The sequence below is a fragment of the Hipposideros armiger genome, unplaced genomic scaffold (genome assembly GCF_001890085.2).
Source record: "Hipposideros armiger isolate ML-2016 unplaced genomic scaffold, ASM189008v1 scaffold_14, whole genome shotgun sequence".
In the NCBI taxonomy this organism is placed as follows: Eukaryota; Metazoa; Chordata; class Mammalia; order Chiroptera; family Hipposideridae; genus Hipposideros; species Hipposideros armiger.
This window is the reverse complement of record NW_017731364.1, coordinates 1,162,976-1,180,622: the sequence shown is the minus strand read 5'-3', so window position 1 is coordinate 1,180,622 and position 17,647 is coordinate 1,162,976. Positions and strand designations below refer to the sequence as shown.

The following is a 17,647-nucleotide window of genomic DNA, read 5'->3' as shown; positions in this document are numbered from 1 at the left end:
AAACATATCCCTTTTGAATTGTCTTTCCTATAAATATTGCCAAACTCTACAAAAATGATGATAATAATGTTTTATATATAAATTGGTTTGTACATATAAACTACTTGTTTTGGGTGTGTCAAGGGAACAATATTTTAATAATGGTAATCATACCACAAGTCACCAGCTACCTGAAATAGAGTGGTTTAACTCAGTTTAATTTTACCATATGCAATATCAAAAAAACTTGCTTTCTTATGGAAATTATTTTCACAACAATAGAGGTTACTTTGGAGTGGACATACTCAGCAACTTATGAACAATGGGGGAACAAGAATAGAAAGTATTTCATACCTGTTTTATGGCAGTTACTGTTATCACAAAGAATAATGGAAGTCCACTGGTAATTGGACTGGTAGGTGTATCGATCATAAGCTAGATTTAAAAAAAAGAATGAAGAGTATTATATATTTATATTGTACACATCATGCTATTAACAACTTAAATCTCAGACGTACTGGGATTTCTGGTAACACTATATAAAATGTGTATCATGGTCCACAGTAAAAAAGTAACAGGAGAGACATATTATGCAGTGAGTATAGTTTAGTTCACAGTTTCACAAGTTCACTTTGCTGGCTATTACATGGGGTTAGTAGAATATGTAAATCTATTGCTTATCCACAAATATTGCTAGGGTGGACTCAGTCACTCTGCTTTCTTAACACAAAGTACTTAAGTTCTTCCTCAGTATTTGCTTAGGAGTGGAGCTACAACTGCTCAGAACCTCATTTCACATTTCTTTGCCCATCCTGATAAATGCTGAAAAGTCTTTCAGTAATTTTTACTCTGGGATTCAGAATAAACTCATCACTTAGGGAGAGAGAACAAGGAGTGGAACTAGGAAAAGGGTTTTTCTTCCACAAGTGATTTTTTTACATCTAGCAGAGCCAGAGGGGTGGGTATAGCTTGGAAAATGATGTGGCAATTATGATCTAAATCATACAACTGAGGTTTCAATAAACTGCCAGAGAAGAAATTTTTGCAGTAATTATATTTGATTAGTGAGAACATGGATCTAATGATTTATTAATGTTCCTTTATGCCACATAGGTAAATTAAATTTGTTCTATTCCACAGACAAGCTGAATTCCTGATCTTATTTAGTAATTTCACAAAAGCATGTGTTACGTGGACATGGTTAGTATAAATTTCTCACTTTTCCAAGAAAACCAAGCTGATGTTCTCTTGATAGAAAATCAGAAGTTTCTTCTCTGTTCATGAAGGAAAACAATTTTTTTAAAAAGTAAATGTTTCCTCAAGTGTTAAAAGTAATAACTTGAAATTCCAGGTTCTACTGAGAGAAAAGTTTAGAGTTCATACAAAAATTCAATGCCACATTAAAAGAGATTGCTAAGGTTTATCAGAAAAGAATAACCTCTTTAAAAGAACATAAATCTTGACTTATACTTAAGATTCTAAAGCTATTCTCTTGATTTTTGATGTTAGAAAAAAAGCGCAATGTGAAATTAAACTGTTAAACAGCTTATAATGAATATAGTTAAAGAAATGATCTGGAAAAAAAAGTCTATACTCATGGGGATTTTTAAAAATTAAAATTTTTTAAAATAAAAAAGTAAAATTTACATTAAAAAAATTACTTTGTACCAAGGTGGTTCTATAGGCAGAAATGTGTCCAAAACACTGTTGTATAGTAAAAACCAAAATATTTATATTCTGAGGAAAAACATCTGAAAGAGTATGTAATTTTCTTGGTTTTGATTATGGTTATCAATCAGTATTATGGCACTTCAGTGATGAAAAAAACTACAATTAATCTTAAAATTTATAGGCTAGTTTACAGAAACCTAGACATGGTTTAAATCATTATATGTACTGGGGAAGCTCTGCAGAAAAATAATAGTCCCATAGTCAAATTATTTAGAATGCAGTGTAACTTTTCCTGAAGACATAGTTTTAGAAATCCTATCTATAAACTTAATAATTTATTGAGTGATAAAGCTTACCTGAACCAAAAATATAATAAGAAAATAAAAGTTTGCCACTCTTCTGAATTGTTCAAATAAATTTTTTGGAACAAAATTCCACACAGTGTACTAAAAAAAAAAAAAAAAAGAGAGAGAAAAGAGCAATAAATTAATATTTAAAAATAATACATACTATATAGATATAATACAAGTGAGATCAGATTTACTAAGTCCTTAGACAAATTCATGTAACTCTTGAGGCTACAGAAACTGTCTGGTTTTTAGGGTTTCAGGGCTTTTATTCTATTCTGCTTTCTTTCTTTTACTATTTATTGGCAATTTTAGTATAATTTTTTTAAATGAGATAAACTGTAACCTATCAATTTTGCTATGAAATTCTTGATTTTTTAAAAACTGGAGATGGCAAACCTAAATAATTTAGTTTGGACTCTGGATACACAAAACTAAACCTAATGCTAAAGATAAATAAGAGTTGATAGAAATGCTGACACTAGATAAATTTGTTTTATATTTTATTTAACTCAGTGTCAGAATAGAGGAAATAGTATAATTATTCAATTATTCTTTGTTAAGTAGAGAATATGGAAAAATAACCTAGAATATGAAAAAGATTAAACAATACTTTAGAGGGCCGGCCGAGTGGTGCATTGGTTAAGAGCTGGCTTGGGACGCCAGAGGGCCCCGGTTCGGATCCCACATATGAGGGCCAGTGACACTGCCCTCTACAGCTAAGATGCTGAACAACAGCTCGACCTGGAGCTGGGCTGCCATGAGTCGCCGACCATGGCATAGGCTGCACCCCCTGCTGCAGCGGGTTGCCATGGGCTACTGTATGTAGCCAGCAACCAGCGTGAGCGGCCAGCAGCCGCAGTGAGCGGCCGTCCAGAAGCCGGCGACTGATCTGCCTCTCCCGGGAAGAGCACAATGATGGTGCCAACTTGGGCCAGTGAAGCAACGTCCTCCACAACTAGACTGAAGAACAAAATGACAGCAACTTGTCTGTTCCCTTCCCCCAATTCCCCAGTGCTGCTCCGCTCCCCCAATTCCCCAAAAATCTTTAAAAAAAACAAACAAAAAAACTTTAGATAAGTGATCTCTGGTATCCAAGAAAATCTCATAAAAGACATAAAAATCTGTCACAATGTCAATTTTAAAGTAAAACAGTAGAGTATAATGGTTAAGAATACAGATGGTAGTGGAGTTAAACTCCTGTGGCCTAAGTCCTAATCCAAGGTCAATAAGTGATCTTGGACCTAATCTCTCTGCACCCTTTATCAAATAAGGACAATAATAATCATATTGTATAGGGTTGTTATAAAGACAGAAGTGGCTCATACTAATTGCTGTGTGCCTGTTGTTATATTATTAATCAGTTTACATTATTAATCAAGCCTTTATATCATAGGGGCAGGGTACAAATACAGCACAAATTTTACTTGTATCCCTCACTACTCACAACTTCATATATGAAACAGGGAAGTGCTTTATAGAATTGTTACTTTACTCTATGTACATTCTCCAAGTAGAATGTAAAATCCCTGAGGTTTGAAACATTGTTTTATTTACTGCTCTATCTAGCACTTACACTACTACTTGGCACATAGTTGGAGATTAGAACTTTAGCTGAATAGATAGGTAGGTAGGTAGGTAGGTAGATAGATAGATAAATAAATAAATAAATGTTGGAAAAAAATTGTTTTTTCCAGATAACTGTCCTAATGTCAATCAATGAAGCCTTAATGATTATTGCTAAGTCAAGATTTTTAAAGAGACATTTTTATCTAATTTTCTCTGGTGCAATGTAAAATGGTTCTAATCTCTGAATTTTTGTATGTCAAAGGTTCACTTTTTAATCAGTTGGTTTGACTTAAAACACCCTTTCCCATGTGAACAATTTTATAAATAGGGTTATGCTCCCCGGAAGAACCCACAAAAGCTTATCTGACCCAAGGGTATATAAAGAGTAGTATAATACCTAACAACCTTTCTTTCTTAGGTGAAATTCTATTTTCAGCTCTAATCTGAGATACCTGAAAGATACTTTCCTGTGGCTCCAGATTCTGGGATTGGGAATTATGTTCAGGGCCCTAGAGAGAAGACAGGTAAATACTTCCTAGAACCAAAAGAAGTCACTGTTCAATGCCTACATATGCAATGGTAGGTAGCTCTGGGTCAAGTCATCTCCAGCTGATATTAACTGAAGTAAAAACACACTTGTCCCTACAGGGGTCAGGGTATTCCATGTAACTTCCTCAGTTACCAAGTCCAATGTATAAACTTGTTAAGAATTAAGTTGGCACTGTTCTAAGTTTACGTCAATCTATTTAAATTATAGCAGTGATGATATATGTTGTCTTCCAGAATCTTAAAAAGAGCAACTACATAAATTGACAGTAAGGTCATTTGGGTTCAGAGTATTTCCTTCACTAACGCAATGGAAAAACTCAGAACAAAAATTTCTTACGAATGTTAGGAGCTGTTTCGAGGTTTTCTGAAATACAAACATATTAATAGATTGAATAAGTCTAAATTCTGTGCTTGACCTGTCATATATAGAAAAGGGATTGTAGTAGAATAATATTAAACAATATGAAAATATTCTAAGAGAAATAATTTATTATGCTTTAAAAATTTTAAAATTATGTAATAATGGTCAAGAAAAGTGAATTAGAAGTATAACTTCTCTATAGTTACATATATGACTATAAAATTAACCTTTTTTCCACCTAAGGCCTGACATTAAAAAGGAAACCAAATACAGTTATAAAATTAAATCTTTTGCAAAGAAGTTTAAATTTAAGATAAAATAGTTGCTATGATAAACTAAATAGACATATCATACATCTAAAATGTGCAAGACACTTGCACTATAAGAGGATCAATTATAAGTTCAATATTAAATAGGGGAGATTAAGAATAAAATACCTATAGCTGCATTCAAAGATAAAGTAAATGAAGGGATATACAAAGAATTCAAAGGAAAAGCAGTCAGTAAGAAAAATTTAATAAAGGTCATACTTAACATGAGCTTTCAGAGAGGAACATTCAATAGGCTGAAAATAGGGGGTAAACAGAGGGAGAACATCTCAGGAAGGAAGGACAGCATAAACAAAGGCAGGGAGGAGGAAAGATCATGGCTTTGTGGGGTGAAAGATAATACAGTATGGAAGGAGTTTACGGGAACAACGGGAGTGCAAAGGTAGTAGAAAGGGAGTAATAAGCCAGCCAGCCTCATTTATGGTCAGGATAAAATGGACACTGTCTATATAAATATCCACATTCTTGAAATTGTGGTCAAAAACATGAATTCTACATTTCTACAGAAACATGAAATTTACAATCTCTAAAAAAACAAAATCTATTTTAAAAAATTGTGGTTATCAACATAAAATCATAGCAAAGGCACAGTGACAGGAAAGTTCAACATGGATTTATGGAATAGCAGGTAATCTGGCTTGGAAGGAGTTTATGAAAGCAGTAGTAGAATAATAAAGAAGTAATAAGGGAGTAACGTATGCTAAAAAAAGGCAATGTTTATTTAAATGTCTACGTTTTTTTAAAGTGTGGTCAAAAACATTAAATCTAATACTGTTGCATATGCAAACAGTCATATAAAGACATTTAATCCCAAAAGTTTTCCAGGATACTCAGCTTCCAGTATTGGCAGAGGAGTTAAGTGGTCTGTGAATTCCCAGCAGATAAGAATTACAAAAACTAGATTAAAAAAAAAAAACTATTTTAAATTCTGGAAAGTGTCCAAAATATGGATAGAAATTGGAAGAGAGTTTAATTTTTTAAAAACTGCATATGGAACGAGTATTCATTGTGAGCTATGTCTTCTTAGTCTGGAGACACTATCCAAACTCTCACACCTATGGCAACAAAACAGTAGGAAGAAAACTACACCCTTATCAACAAAATATGACAGAGATTAGAGTTCAGGGCTGAAAAGTTAACTGGAAATTTAAGGGGAAAATACTGGTAGTAAAAGAATTACTCAAGAAAAATGACCCGGGCTGGCCAAGTGGCGCGTTGGTTAAGAGTGGCTTGGGACACCAGCTCTGAGCAGCAGGTCCCCGGTTCGGAGCCCATATGCAGGCCAGTGACGTTGCATCCTCTACAGCTAAGATGGTGAACAACAGCTCGACTTGGAGCTGGGCTGCTGTGAGTCACCGGTGACGGCGTAGGCTACAGTGGGGCTGGCCGGCAGCAGGGGTGAGCTTTCGTGAGCTGCTGTGAGCCGCCAGGAGCGGCCATCCAATGGCCAACGAGCGACTGCCTCACCAGGGAAGAGCACAATGATAATACCAACATGGGCCAGTGAAGCGACATCCTCCACAACTAGACTGAATAACAAAAGGACAGCAAATTGTCTGTTCTCCTTCCCCAATTCCCCAATTAAAAATCTTTAAAAAAAGAAAGAAAAATGATCCAAATTCAGGACATATAATATCCAAACCCAGGTTGACAGCTAAACTATGCACTAAAAAGGGATGGATTACTGATGCTGATACTTGCAACAACAAAGATGAGTCTTAGGAGTATTATGTTAAGTGAAAAGAAGTCAGACACAAAAGGCTCTTACTGTATGACTGTCATACTACATGACTGCATTTATATGAAATTCCAGAAAAGACAAAACTGTAGTTACAGAAAGTAGATCAGTGGTTGCTAGTGTGCGAGAAGTGAAAAGGAGGAGGACTGGCTGCTTTTTGTAGTAACGAAAATATTCGATATTGTTTCTTGCATAAGCTATTAAGAACTGTATCATTAATCTATTATAGAGCCCCTCTATTACCCGAGATTCTTTTATTTTTCTGCCCTCTGCTTTAGAACCATTGTCCAAAATGAGATGTCACTAATGGGTGTGTTGCCTATGTAAATAAGGTGCAGGCTGAAGTAAAGGGGCAGGGCAAAGGAACCACTGGCCTAAGACAACATCCTTGGGAAAGATGAGATCAGGACTAGAGGAAAAAGTATTAGTTATTTTGGAAGGGAAGGAAGGAGCAATACAAATTGCTGCTTAAGGTGGTTTACTAAGCAACAGTTATGATCTAAGGAGAATTTGACTCTTAGTCTCTTTGAGTCACGTCCTCTGTAACTGCACTGTCCAATAAGGTAACCACTAGTCGCATGTGGCCACCGACATTTAATTTAAAATAAATTAAAATTAAGTTCCTCGGTTACGTTAGCCACATTTCAAGGCCTAAATAGCCCTATGTAGCTAATGGCTATCATATTAGTGTGGAAAACATTTCCATGATGAGAGAAAAGTCTATTGGGCAGCACTACTCTATAATCTTCCATTTCAAAATAAACTTAAGACATCTTAAAAATGCCATAGGAAAAAATGAAACAAGGAAGAGTGTGTAAGAGTGAAGCTGTACTTTGGTCGTATAAAATACTTACAGAAGAGATAAAACTGGAGAAAGTTGGGCTTTAAAGCACACAGAACTGAGATCAAACTCTAGTTTCATCACTTACTAGTGTGCAACCCTGAGTAATTAGTAAATTATTTCTCAGCACTTCAATTGAAAAAATGAGTATAACACTTAGTAAAGCCATCTGAGTTGTTGTAAGGATTATATGCTATGAGAAGTACCTAATACTGTGCATGACATAGTATGAATATTAGTTCCTTAGTTTAATTTCAACTAAGGATAATATTTGGCATGTTGGCTACCTGATATTGGCAATTGGCAACTCCTTTTATTTTACAGTTCACAATTTTGGTTAAGATAAATCTACCAACCACTGCTTCCTTGAAGTTTGAAGGCTATAAATGTATACTAGAATTCACAAATAAATCATCTTTCAAAACAAAATGGTACATATCTACAATTTTAATAATAAAAGTATTCTTACCTTAGATGAAATGATTCGGTTATCTATGAATTTCTGAGGTGTGTAAAGGCCATTCTGAGGAAATCTGTTGGCTATGTAAATAGTTCTTGTGTCACTTTGATGTGGTGGGTCAAAACCCTAAGACCAAGCAAAGAAAAAGCAATCGTGGTCAACAAAGTTAGTGGTTATAATCCTTTACTTTTGATTTTATTTAACTGATCAGATTACACATATTACTACTGGTCTTGAACTGCATATCAACTACTTATTAGCAAAGTCATACATTTTTTTCTTTCACAAGTGAACAGGTACATTTTCTTCAGATATAAACAAACTGCTAATACCTTTGGTAATGAAAAACAGTCCGTACTCTGTCAGAAATGCTACCACAAGAAAAAAATCATATAGAAGACCTACAGAAGCATTTGAGGATAAAGCCTCTTTGCTTCTCTTTCATTCTTAGGGGGTCCTTGTCTTTTTCCCAGGATGCATTCCTACTCAGCAATGTGGAAGTCCTATGTAGCTATGTAAGAGTTCACACCTACCATATCTGATGACAAAAGTTTACATTTTATTTATTTCACACCCAGATCAACTTGGTTCCAAAGAGCTTTGTTCCCAGAGAATTTACAATGCATTGGGTGAGGGTCTTCCCCAGATTCATTCCATACAATCCTTCCTTTGTGCTAGTTACATTATCAATTGATCCCCTGAAATATGGATATATAATTGATACGTTATAATTCTGGCCTCAAATTTAGAAGACTCTCTCTCAAGGTACAGTTAGTGATGTGGTTATAGTATTATACTCTTTTTCCTGGGTGGCCAGTGAATCTTCAATACTCCTTTGGTAGCTTTCGGGGTCCTCCTGAAAGGCTGAAAGCAGCCACCAAATGTCAAGACCTTTTTTTTTTGGTTCTAATACGCAATGATTTGGAATTTTTAGATTTTCATTTTTCTCATGGTAGCCAGGGCTATTTACTAGTACTACTAAGTTATTAAAAGATCAATTAAACTTGGAATTCATGAACTACAATAATGTATTTTTAAATATTAAGGATTCTAACTTAATAATCTACTAAGTAATATGGCTACCATTCAATGCTTAGCATCCCTGTAAAATTTCCTCTAAGCACAGACATATAGTGGAAATTCCCATATTACCTGGAAGGATATTTTGTTTAGTATATTAGAATACTTATAGTATGATGTATAGTTTTCAACTGCTGTTATTCTGGTCTTAAATGCATTAGTATGCTCCATAAAAAAACATAAAGCTTAATTTTGTTTATGCTATTTTATAGTGATGACCACATTTTGTGGATGTGACTATGCCATTATGTGTCTGATTTCAAAATCTGTTTCTTGAAGGATAAAATGAGGTCTGCATACTTATTTTCTTTAAACACTTCACAATTATGCCCTGTGATAGCTCATGGGGAAAAAAAAGGCAGGTCTCAAAATCAGAATTGGATCTCATTGCTCATCTTAAAGATACATGACATTTATTTGTTAAACAAATATTTACTGAGTTTAAGTATGAGTATGTTAAACCATGCAGGAATATATGATTTGTTATATACTTCAAGCAAATCATATATGTTCCAGTGAAATAAATAAATGAGCAAATAGTTTGAACATTAATGCTGTAGTCTATGGCTGTATTTTTCAATGCGGATTCACAGGAAATTTGCCTGTAAAGTTCATAAAGTTACAGGAGGGGCATACAGGTAACTGGAGCGTTAGATGGCATGAAGCACATTCAGTCAGTATCTATTCCGAAACACAAAACTAAGTTACATACCATGCATGTAAGCTTCTGGGATAAATTAAAAAAATAAGAAAGTAAATTTGAGGGTCTAAAAGAATATATAAATCTTTATGAAGATGTCAAGACAACTGAGACTGAGAACCACTGATATCGAATTTTATTTTTCGCTAATAAATTCCACCAAGACTGGAATTTATTACTATATTCATCTAAACTTCAGAAACAAAACAACAAAACAAAGACCCTCTCCCCAAAATATATTAATATGTTATAATATATATACTATTGCAACATTTCATTCATGACTAATACACACACTCACACACACACACACACACACACATACACACATATATGTGCTTCCAAGGAAGCAAATGCTCATTGTTCTTCATTCATCTGTACTCGATGTACCAGTGATCACGTACTCCAGATTTGGAACTCCTGAGGTTTCTATGATTATTTTAAGAGGATAGGCCTTTTGAGCTTCCTTTGCTCAGACTGCTCGCAACTCTTTGGAGTGTACTTTCTCTTCTAATAATGGCCCTTGAGACATTTTCTACTGTTCAGGCCTGCTTCTATTTCTTTGAAATGTATTTTTTCTTCTAATAAACTGTCATTTTCTGCAACTTAAAAAAAAAAAGAGGATATATTGAAATGTTCAAAAAATAAAATCAATTTTAAATTGAATTTTAAATTCAGTGTCACCATATTCCAAGATCATAATCTAAAATAAGATCACAATTCCAAAAGGAGAATAAGTATGTACTTATTCCCAAATAACTTCCTATGCTATAACATTCACTTATGCATTTTGCATTTTTTTTGGTTGTTGATTAATTCACGATTTCATCTGATAATATTATAGTCAATGGCATGCATATACACATGGGTGTTTTTTTCCACACACAAAATAGTTCATGTTTATATTTGTGACTGTAGTGTATTGGATCTTTGGAAAAGTCATGATATATTTTGTCAATGTTTTTCAAAGGTCATTTATTTATATAAAGAACAAAGATCAATCAATGATACATTGCCCATTTTGTTCCATAACCTTTTGCCATCTTTCGGTGAGCTTCATCATTCCTTGTTCATAGAAGAACCTGTCTTTATTTGCAAAAAACTAAACAAGGTGCTGATTTACAGTCTCACCTGAATTGAACCTTATACCACGCAAGGAGTTTTGAAGAGAGCGAAACAAGTGGAAGTCTGATGGCGCAAGGTCAGGCAAGTATGGTGGGTGTGGCAACACATCCCATCCAAGCTCCAATAATTTTTGACGGATGATCAAACTTGTATACGGTCTCGCGTTGTCGCGATGGAACACAACTCCTTTACAATTAACAAGCTCTGGACATTTCTGGATGATGGATTCGTTCAAACTGTCCAATTGCTAACAGTACACATTTAAATTGATTGTTTGGTTCCTTGGTAGGAGCTCGAAAAATACGACACCTTTAAAATCCCACCACACTGAGAGCATAACCTTCCTCTGATGAATGTCTGCTTTCAATGTCGTTTGAGGTGAATCATCACGTCGGGACCAAGACCGTTTGCACACCACATTGTTGTCAACAATCCACTTCTCATCACTAGTTATTAGTCACTTCAAAAAAGGATGGTTTTCCTCATGTTTAATTAGCATATTGCAGATGTTTATACGCACCGTCAAATGAACTTCGAGTTCATGCAGAACCCAAATATTGAGCTTGCTTACATATCCCAGCTTCTTCAGGTGGTCGTGAACACCTGAATGATGGATGTTCAATGTTTCTGCAATCTCTCGTGTCATGTAACATGGGTTTGACTTGATCAATGCCTTTATTTTGTCATCATCAACTTCAGTGGTGGACCTCTTTGACCGAGGAGTGTCATTGAGATCAAAATCACCAGCACGGAATTTCGTGAACCATCGTTGGCACTGATGTTCTTGTAGAGCATTGTCACTGTAAACTTTATGCAACTTTTCACAAGCTTGACGCGCATTCTTCCTTTTATGGAAGTAAAACAGTAAAATATGGCAAAAATGCAGTTTGGTCTTCCATCTTCAACTTGTTGTAAAATCTCCAAAACTCAAACCAAATTGCTCAATTTTCTTTAGAATGAAGCTAGAACAGTCAGCTGTCAAATGACATAGCAACAACATAGATGCGAATGACTCTAGTACTTCCAAAAATGAACTAGTGCCATCTGTTGCAAACATGCGTCATGACTTTTCCGAAGACCTAATAAGTACAGCTAAGTGTCCCTTATGGAAATTAAACCTATAACCTCAGTTCATTAGCATCATCTTCTCTATAACAAATTACACTAGCCACAAACTAAATAAAAGAACTGTCCAAAAATGAAGAAACTGACTCATAGCAGGGTCCACAAATGGGAAAAGGGTCTGTGAATCTCTGTAAGTGTATGCAAATTTCCATATATGTGCATTTTCTGATGAGAGTGCGTACAGTTTTCATCAGATTTTCATAATGTAAAGAAGTTTAAAACTACTTACCTAAAGTCTTGCTTTTGTAATTAGTTCCCCATCTCAATATTCCATATTTTTAAAATGACATCAGTGAATCTGTTTCAATAACACCTCTACTTTCTTTAACAGTTCAAAACAAACATCAGTTATCAAAGTTAATTGTATAACTATACTGTTAGGGTAAAGTTCAAGTATAGTTTCAAACTATTTCTAGCAAGCACTATCAGCAATTCTATGGCACTGAGAAAGAAATACAATCTGAACTTCCTAATCATTAGGCTATATGCTAGGGTTCAGAAACCTTTGGCACATATTACATTTTCTGTAGTTATCCCAGACTACCCGTTCACCCCCTCAACCCTTTGATGCTTGCCTGCTCCTTTCTCCTCTAGTTTCATACTGTCCTAGGCAAAGGAATCAAGAAAAATTAATGGTCTTCTAGCCACCGTGGTCTTATTTGAATGCCTGATTTTAAAAAGTAAAGTATAGACATTGGAAGCACATAATTTTAAATTATTTAAAAACAAAAATTCTCATACTCTACAAATAAAGTATGGAATTCAAAACTTCTTTTCTGTTTGGATTTGTGAGCATATGTTAAAGCTACAGGTACTTAAAAAAAAAGTGAGAATTTAAGGTGGAAAAAAATCTCATGGTGGCAATTAGGTGAAGAACTGATGACACACAGAATTGATTTGAAAGAGACTCCTTTTGTAATCACAAACTTACGAGACTTAGGGAAACCAAACCAGCAAACAGCTTTATAATTTTCAGAAGTTAGTCTTTAGCATAAAGCAGTACTTGGAAATGAATCACATTTTACATTTTTATACCAAATAAACCAACATCTGCACTATCTTAAACTCCCAAAGATGTTATGGAAAATATAAGCATTATAAAGAGCTAAAAGGCTAAAACTATACTCCTGTAATTAAATATTGTCACATTTCTTTAGTATAACGAGAAAACATCATCTTTAGAGTTCATAGTGATCAAAGTCAATCTGTGCCTCTTATTTTAGTTGGCTATGTGTTCCAACATCCACATGCACATGAAAGTGGACTAGAAAAAATACAATGCTTCTGGGAAGATTGATTTAATATATTTTACATCTACAAACTTAATTGTGAATTACTGTTTCCTGAACACAAACTTTCAATAAAATACACCTATCTGAAGGTACTATAAGGACAAGATATTTTTACACTGTTAACAAAGTGATAGAGAATAACTTAAAATGCCCATGATGTAAACAAACAATAATTTTACTTTTTGTTACTTAATTTTCATTTTAGGACTTAAGGTAGTTTTCCAAATCTATCAAGATTTCTGGGCTTACAAGAACTTGGGCTTAGTGCAGGGATGAGTTGGGATTGGCTCTCTAGCTATAGCATATAAAATTTAGAGTGATCTTTGATTTCAAAATTCTTAAATCATCTGCCAGTGCTTTACTACAGAAAGCTCATCTCTGACAGGTTATGGTATTACTTCCTAAACTTGATTCTCTACTCCAGCATGAACCTCCAGCAAAAGCCTACTCATTCTTTAAATTTCAGCTTAAGAATTTCCTTCTAAGTGGAGCTTTACCTGACACTTCTGCTCTTCCAGAAACAAGAAAGGCATTTATTATTTACTACACCCACCAAACCTTTTATATACTCCCATTATATATTTTATGACACTGAATTGCAATTGCTTGTTGGTATATCCATATCCTCCTCCAAACTGTGAGTCTTTTTAAATTAAATTTATTGGAGTGACAGTGGTTAATAAAATTATATAGGTTTCAAGTATACAATTCTGTAATACATTATTTAAATATCGCACAGTGTGTTCAACATCCAGAGTCAGTTCTCCTTTCATCACCATAGATTTGACCCCCTTTTCCCTCTTCTACCAGCCCCTCAAACCCTCTGGTAACCACTAAACTGTTGTTTGTGTTTATGAGTTTTTGTTTCTTTGCCTTGTTCCTTTGTTGCTTTCAGCTTTATATCCCACATATGAGTGAAATCACATGGTTCTTGAGTATTCCTGTCTGACTTATTTCGCTTAGCATGATATTTTCAAGATCCATCCATGTTGTCGCAAATGGCAGTATTTCATCTTTTGTTACGGCTGAGTAGTATAACACTGTATATATGTACCACATCTTCTTTATCCAATTATCTATCGAAGGACACTTTGTTTCCATATTTTGCCCACTATGAATACTGCTGCAATGAACACAGGAGTACATGAATCTTTATGAATAAACGTTTTCAAATTTTTCGGATAGATACCCAGTTGAGGAATGGCTGGGTCATATGGTAACTCTAGTCTCAATTTTTTGAGGAACCTCTATACTGTTTCCCATAGTAGCTGTATCAATTTACATTCTGACAAGCAGTGTGTCAGGTCCTTTTTCTCCACAACCTCTCCAACATTTGTTATTATTTGTCTTGTTGATAACAGTCATTCTAACAAGTGTGAGGTGGTATCTCACTGTGGTTTTGATTTGCATTTCCCTAAAAGCTAGTGAGGTTGATCATCTTTTCATATGTCTGTTGACTGTTTGTATGTCTTCTTTGGAGAAGTATCTGTTTAAGTCTTCTGCCCATTTTTTAATTGGATTTTTCTGTTGTTGTTGAGTTGTATTGGTTCTTTATATATTTTGAATATTAGCCCCTTATTGGAGGTGTTGTTTATAAATATCTTCTCCCATTCGTTTGGTTGTTTTTGTTTTTTTGATGGTTCTTTTGCCGTGCAGAAGCTTTTTAGTTTGATACAGTCCCGTTTATTTATTTTTGCTTTTATTTCCCTTGCCTTTGAGGTCAAATTCATCAAGTCCTCTCTAAAATCAAGGTCTATAAGTTTAGTACTTATGTTTTCTTCTATGTATTTTATTGTTTCAGGTCTTATATTTAGGTCTTTGATCTATTTCGAGTTAATTTTTTTATATGGTAACAAACAGAAGTCTAGTTTCATTCTTTTGTATGTGGCTTTTCAATTTTCCCAGCACCATTTATTGAAGAGGCTTTCTTTGCTCCACTGTACGTTTTTGGCACCTTTTTCCAATAATTTTTTCAAAATTATTTGCTCATGTATATGTGAGTTTATTTCTGGGTTTCAATTCTGTTTCATTGGTCTGAGTTTCTGTTTTCCTGCCAATACCATGCTGTTTTGATTATTGCTGTTTCGAAGTATAACTTAACGTCAGGGAGTATATTACCTCCGCCTGTCTTTGTTCTCAGGATTCCTTTGGCTATTTGGTCTTTTTTGGTGCCACACAAACCTGATGATTTTTTGTTCTATTTCTCTAAAAAATGCCACTGGGATTTTGATGGAGATTGTATTAAATCAGTGTATTGCTTTGAGTAATATGGCCATTTTCATTTTTTTGATTCTTCCAATTGATGAACATGGGCCATCTTTCCACTTCTTTGTGTCTTCTTCCTCTATTTATTTTAAGACTGTCTTATAACTTTCAGTGTATACATCCTTCAAATCCTTTAAGTTTATTTCTAGATATTTTTACCTTTTGTTGCAGCTGCAAAAAAAAGCTTTCATTTCTTTTTCTGAAATTTCACTGTTAGTATATAGGAATGCAATGGATTCTTTTTCCTTCTTTCAAAGATTTTTATTAAAAATATAGCTAACATACAATATTATATTTCTTTTGGGTGTATACCATAGTTATTCAACATTTATATACTTAAAGAACTGATTACCATAAGTCTACCAACCATCTACACCATATAATACTATCACAATATTGACTGTATTCCTCATGCTGTATATTACAACCCATGACTTGTTTTATACCTGTAAATTTGAACCTTTAAAAATTTTTCAATTAAAGTTGACATTCAGTATTTTATATTAATTTCAGGTATACAGCATAGTGGTTAGACATTTATATAATTTAAGAACTGATACCCCGGACTAGTCTAGTACCCATCTGGCACTATATATAGTTATTACCATATTATTGACTATATTCCCTATGCTTTACATCCCCATGACTATTTTATAACTATCAATTTGTACTTAATTCCTTCATTGTTTTCATCCTGCCCCTCAACCCTCCTCCCACCTATCACCCCAATAAATCTAGTACATCTGACACCATACATAGTTATTACACTATTGTTGACGCTATTCCTTATACTATACCCTATATCCCCATGACTACTTTGTAACAACCAATTTGTACTTCTTAGTCCCTTACCCTTTTTACCCAGCCCCCGAACCGCCCTCCCATCTGGCAACCATCAAAATGTTCTCTGTATCTATGAGTTTGTTTCTGTTTTATTTTGTTATTTAAATTCCACATATAAGTGAAATCACACTGCATCCTTCTTTCTCTGACATACTTCACTCAGCACAATACCCTCCAGGTCCATCCATGTCGCTTCAGATGGCAAGAACTCATTCTGTTTCATGGCCAAGCAATATTTCACTGTATATATGTACCACCTCCTCTTTATCCATTTTTTTCATTGACAGATACCCAGGCTGCCTCCACATCTTGACCATTGTAAACAATGCTTCAATGAACATACGGATTCACACGTCCCCTTGAAGTAGCATCTGGGTTTCTTCGGATAAATACCCAGAAGTGGGATAACTGGTCCTTCTTTGTCTCTTGTTATAACCTTTGTTTTAAAGTCCAGTTTGTCTGGTATAAGTTTTACTACCCCAACTTTTTGTTTCCATTTTCATGAAATATCTTTTTTCCCTTTACTTCCAGGCTGTGTGTGTCTTTGAATCAGAAGTTAGTCTCTTGTAGACAGCATATATAAGAATCTTGTTTTCTTATCCATTCAGCCATCCTTTTTTTTTTTTTTTTAAGAAATTTTATTGGGGAACAGTGTGTTTTTCCAGGACCCATCAGCTCCAAATCAAGTAGTTGATTCAATCTAGTTGTGGAGGGCGTTTTTCCAGGACCCATCAGTTCCAAGTTAAGTAGTTGTCTTCAATCTAGTTGTGGAGGGTGTATCTCCATGGCCCATGTGGGAATCAAACCAGCAACTTTGCTGTTATGAGCCTGAGCTCTAACCACCTGAGCTAACCAGCTGCCCTAGCCACCCTATCTTTTGATCGGAGCATTTAATCCATTTACATTGAAAGTAATTGTTGATAGATATGTAGTTTTTGCCATTTTGTTAGTCATAATTTTGATCTTTCTTTTTTCTATCTTGAAGAAGTCTAACATTCCTTGTAATACTGGTTTGGTGGTGAGGAATTCCTTTAGCATTTTCTTGTGTGGGAAGCTATTATATTTATCTGTCCTTTGATTATAAATGAAAGCCCTGTTCCCCTACTCCCTGGGGGGAGTACTCTTGGTTGTAGTTCCTTGCTTTTCATCATGTGGAATATTTTGTGCCAATCCCTTCTGGCCTGCAAAGTTTGTTGAGTAATCAGCTGACAGTCTTATGGGCGCTCCCTTATACGTAACTAGTCTTTCTCTTGCTGCTTTTAGGATTTTCTGTTTTTAACTTTTTTTTTTTAAGATTTTTTTTTAATTGGGGAATTGGGGGGATGGGAACAGTGCTGGGGAATTGGGGGAAGGGGAACAGACAAGTTGCTGTC

At 34.7% G+C, this 17,647-nt stretch overlaps 1 protein-coding gene across 5 annotated transcripts in view; it reads right to left on the bottom strand.

Annotated features, from left to right (window-relative positions):
* Positions 1–17,647, bottom strand: part of ATP11B (ATPase phospholipid transporting 11B (putative)) — a 115,195-nt gene that overhangs the window by 76,073 nt on the left and 21,475 nt on the right. For 4 of the 5 annotated variants that reach the window (XM_019668165.1, XM_019668174.1, XM_019668149.1 and 1 more), the window contains exons 2-4: positions 7,854–7,970; positions 2,007–2,096; positions 334–414 (exon numbers count right to left, since the gene is read on the bottom strand). In XM_019668165.1, the coding sequence (XP_019523710.1) occupies positions 334–414; positions 2,007–2,096; positions 7,854–7,970 (288 nt within the window). Of the gene's footprint in view, positions 1–333; positions 415–1,198; positions 1,292–2,006; positions 2,097–7,853; positions 7,971–17,647 lie in introns of those variants that run through there. The other variant, XM_019668182.1, reaches the window with a different exon arrangement.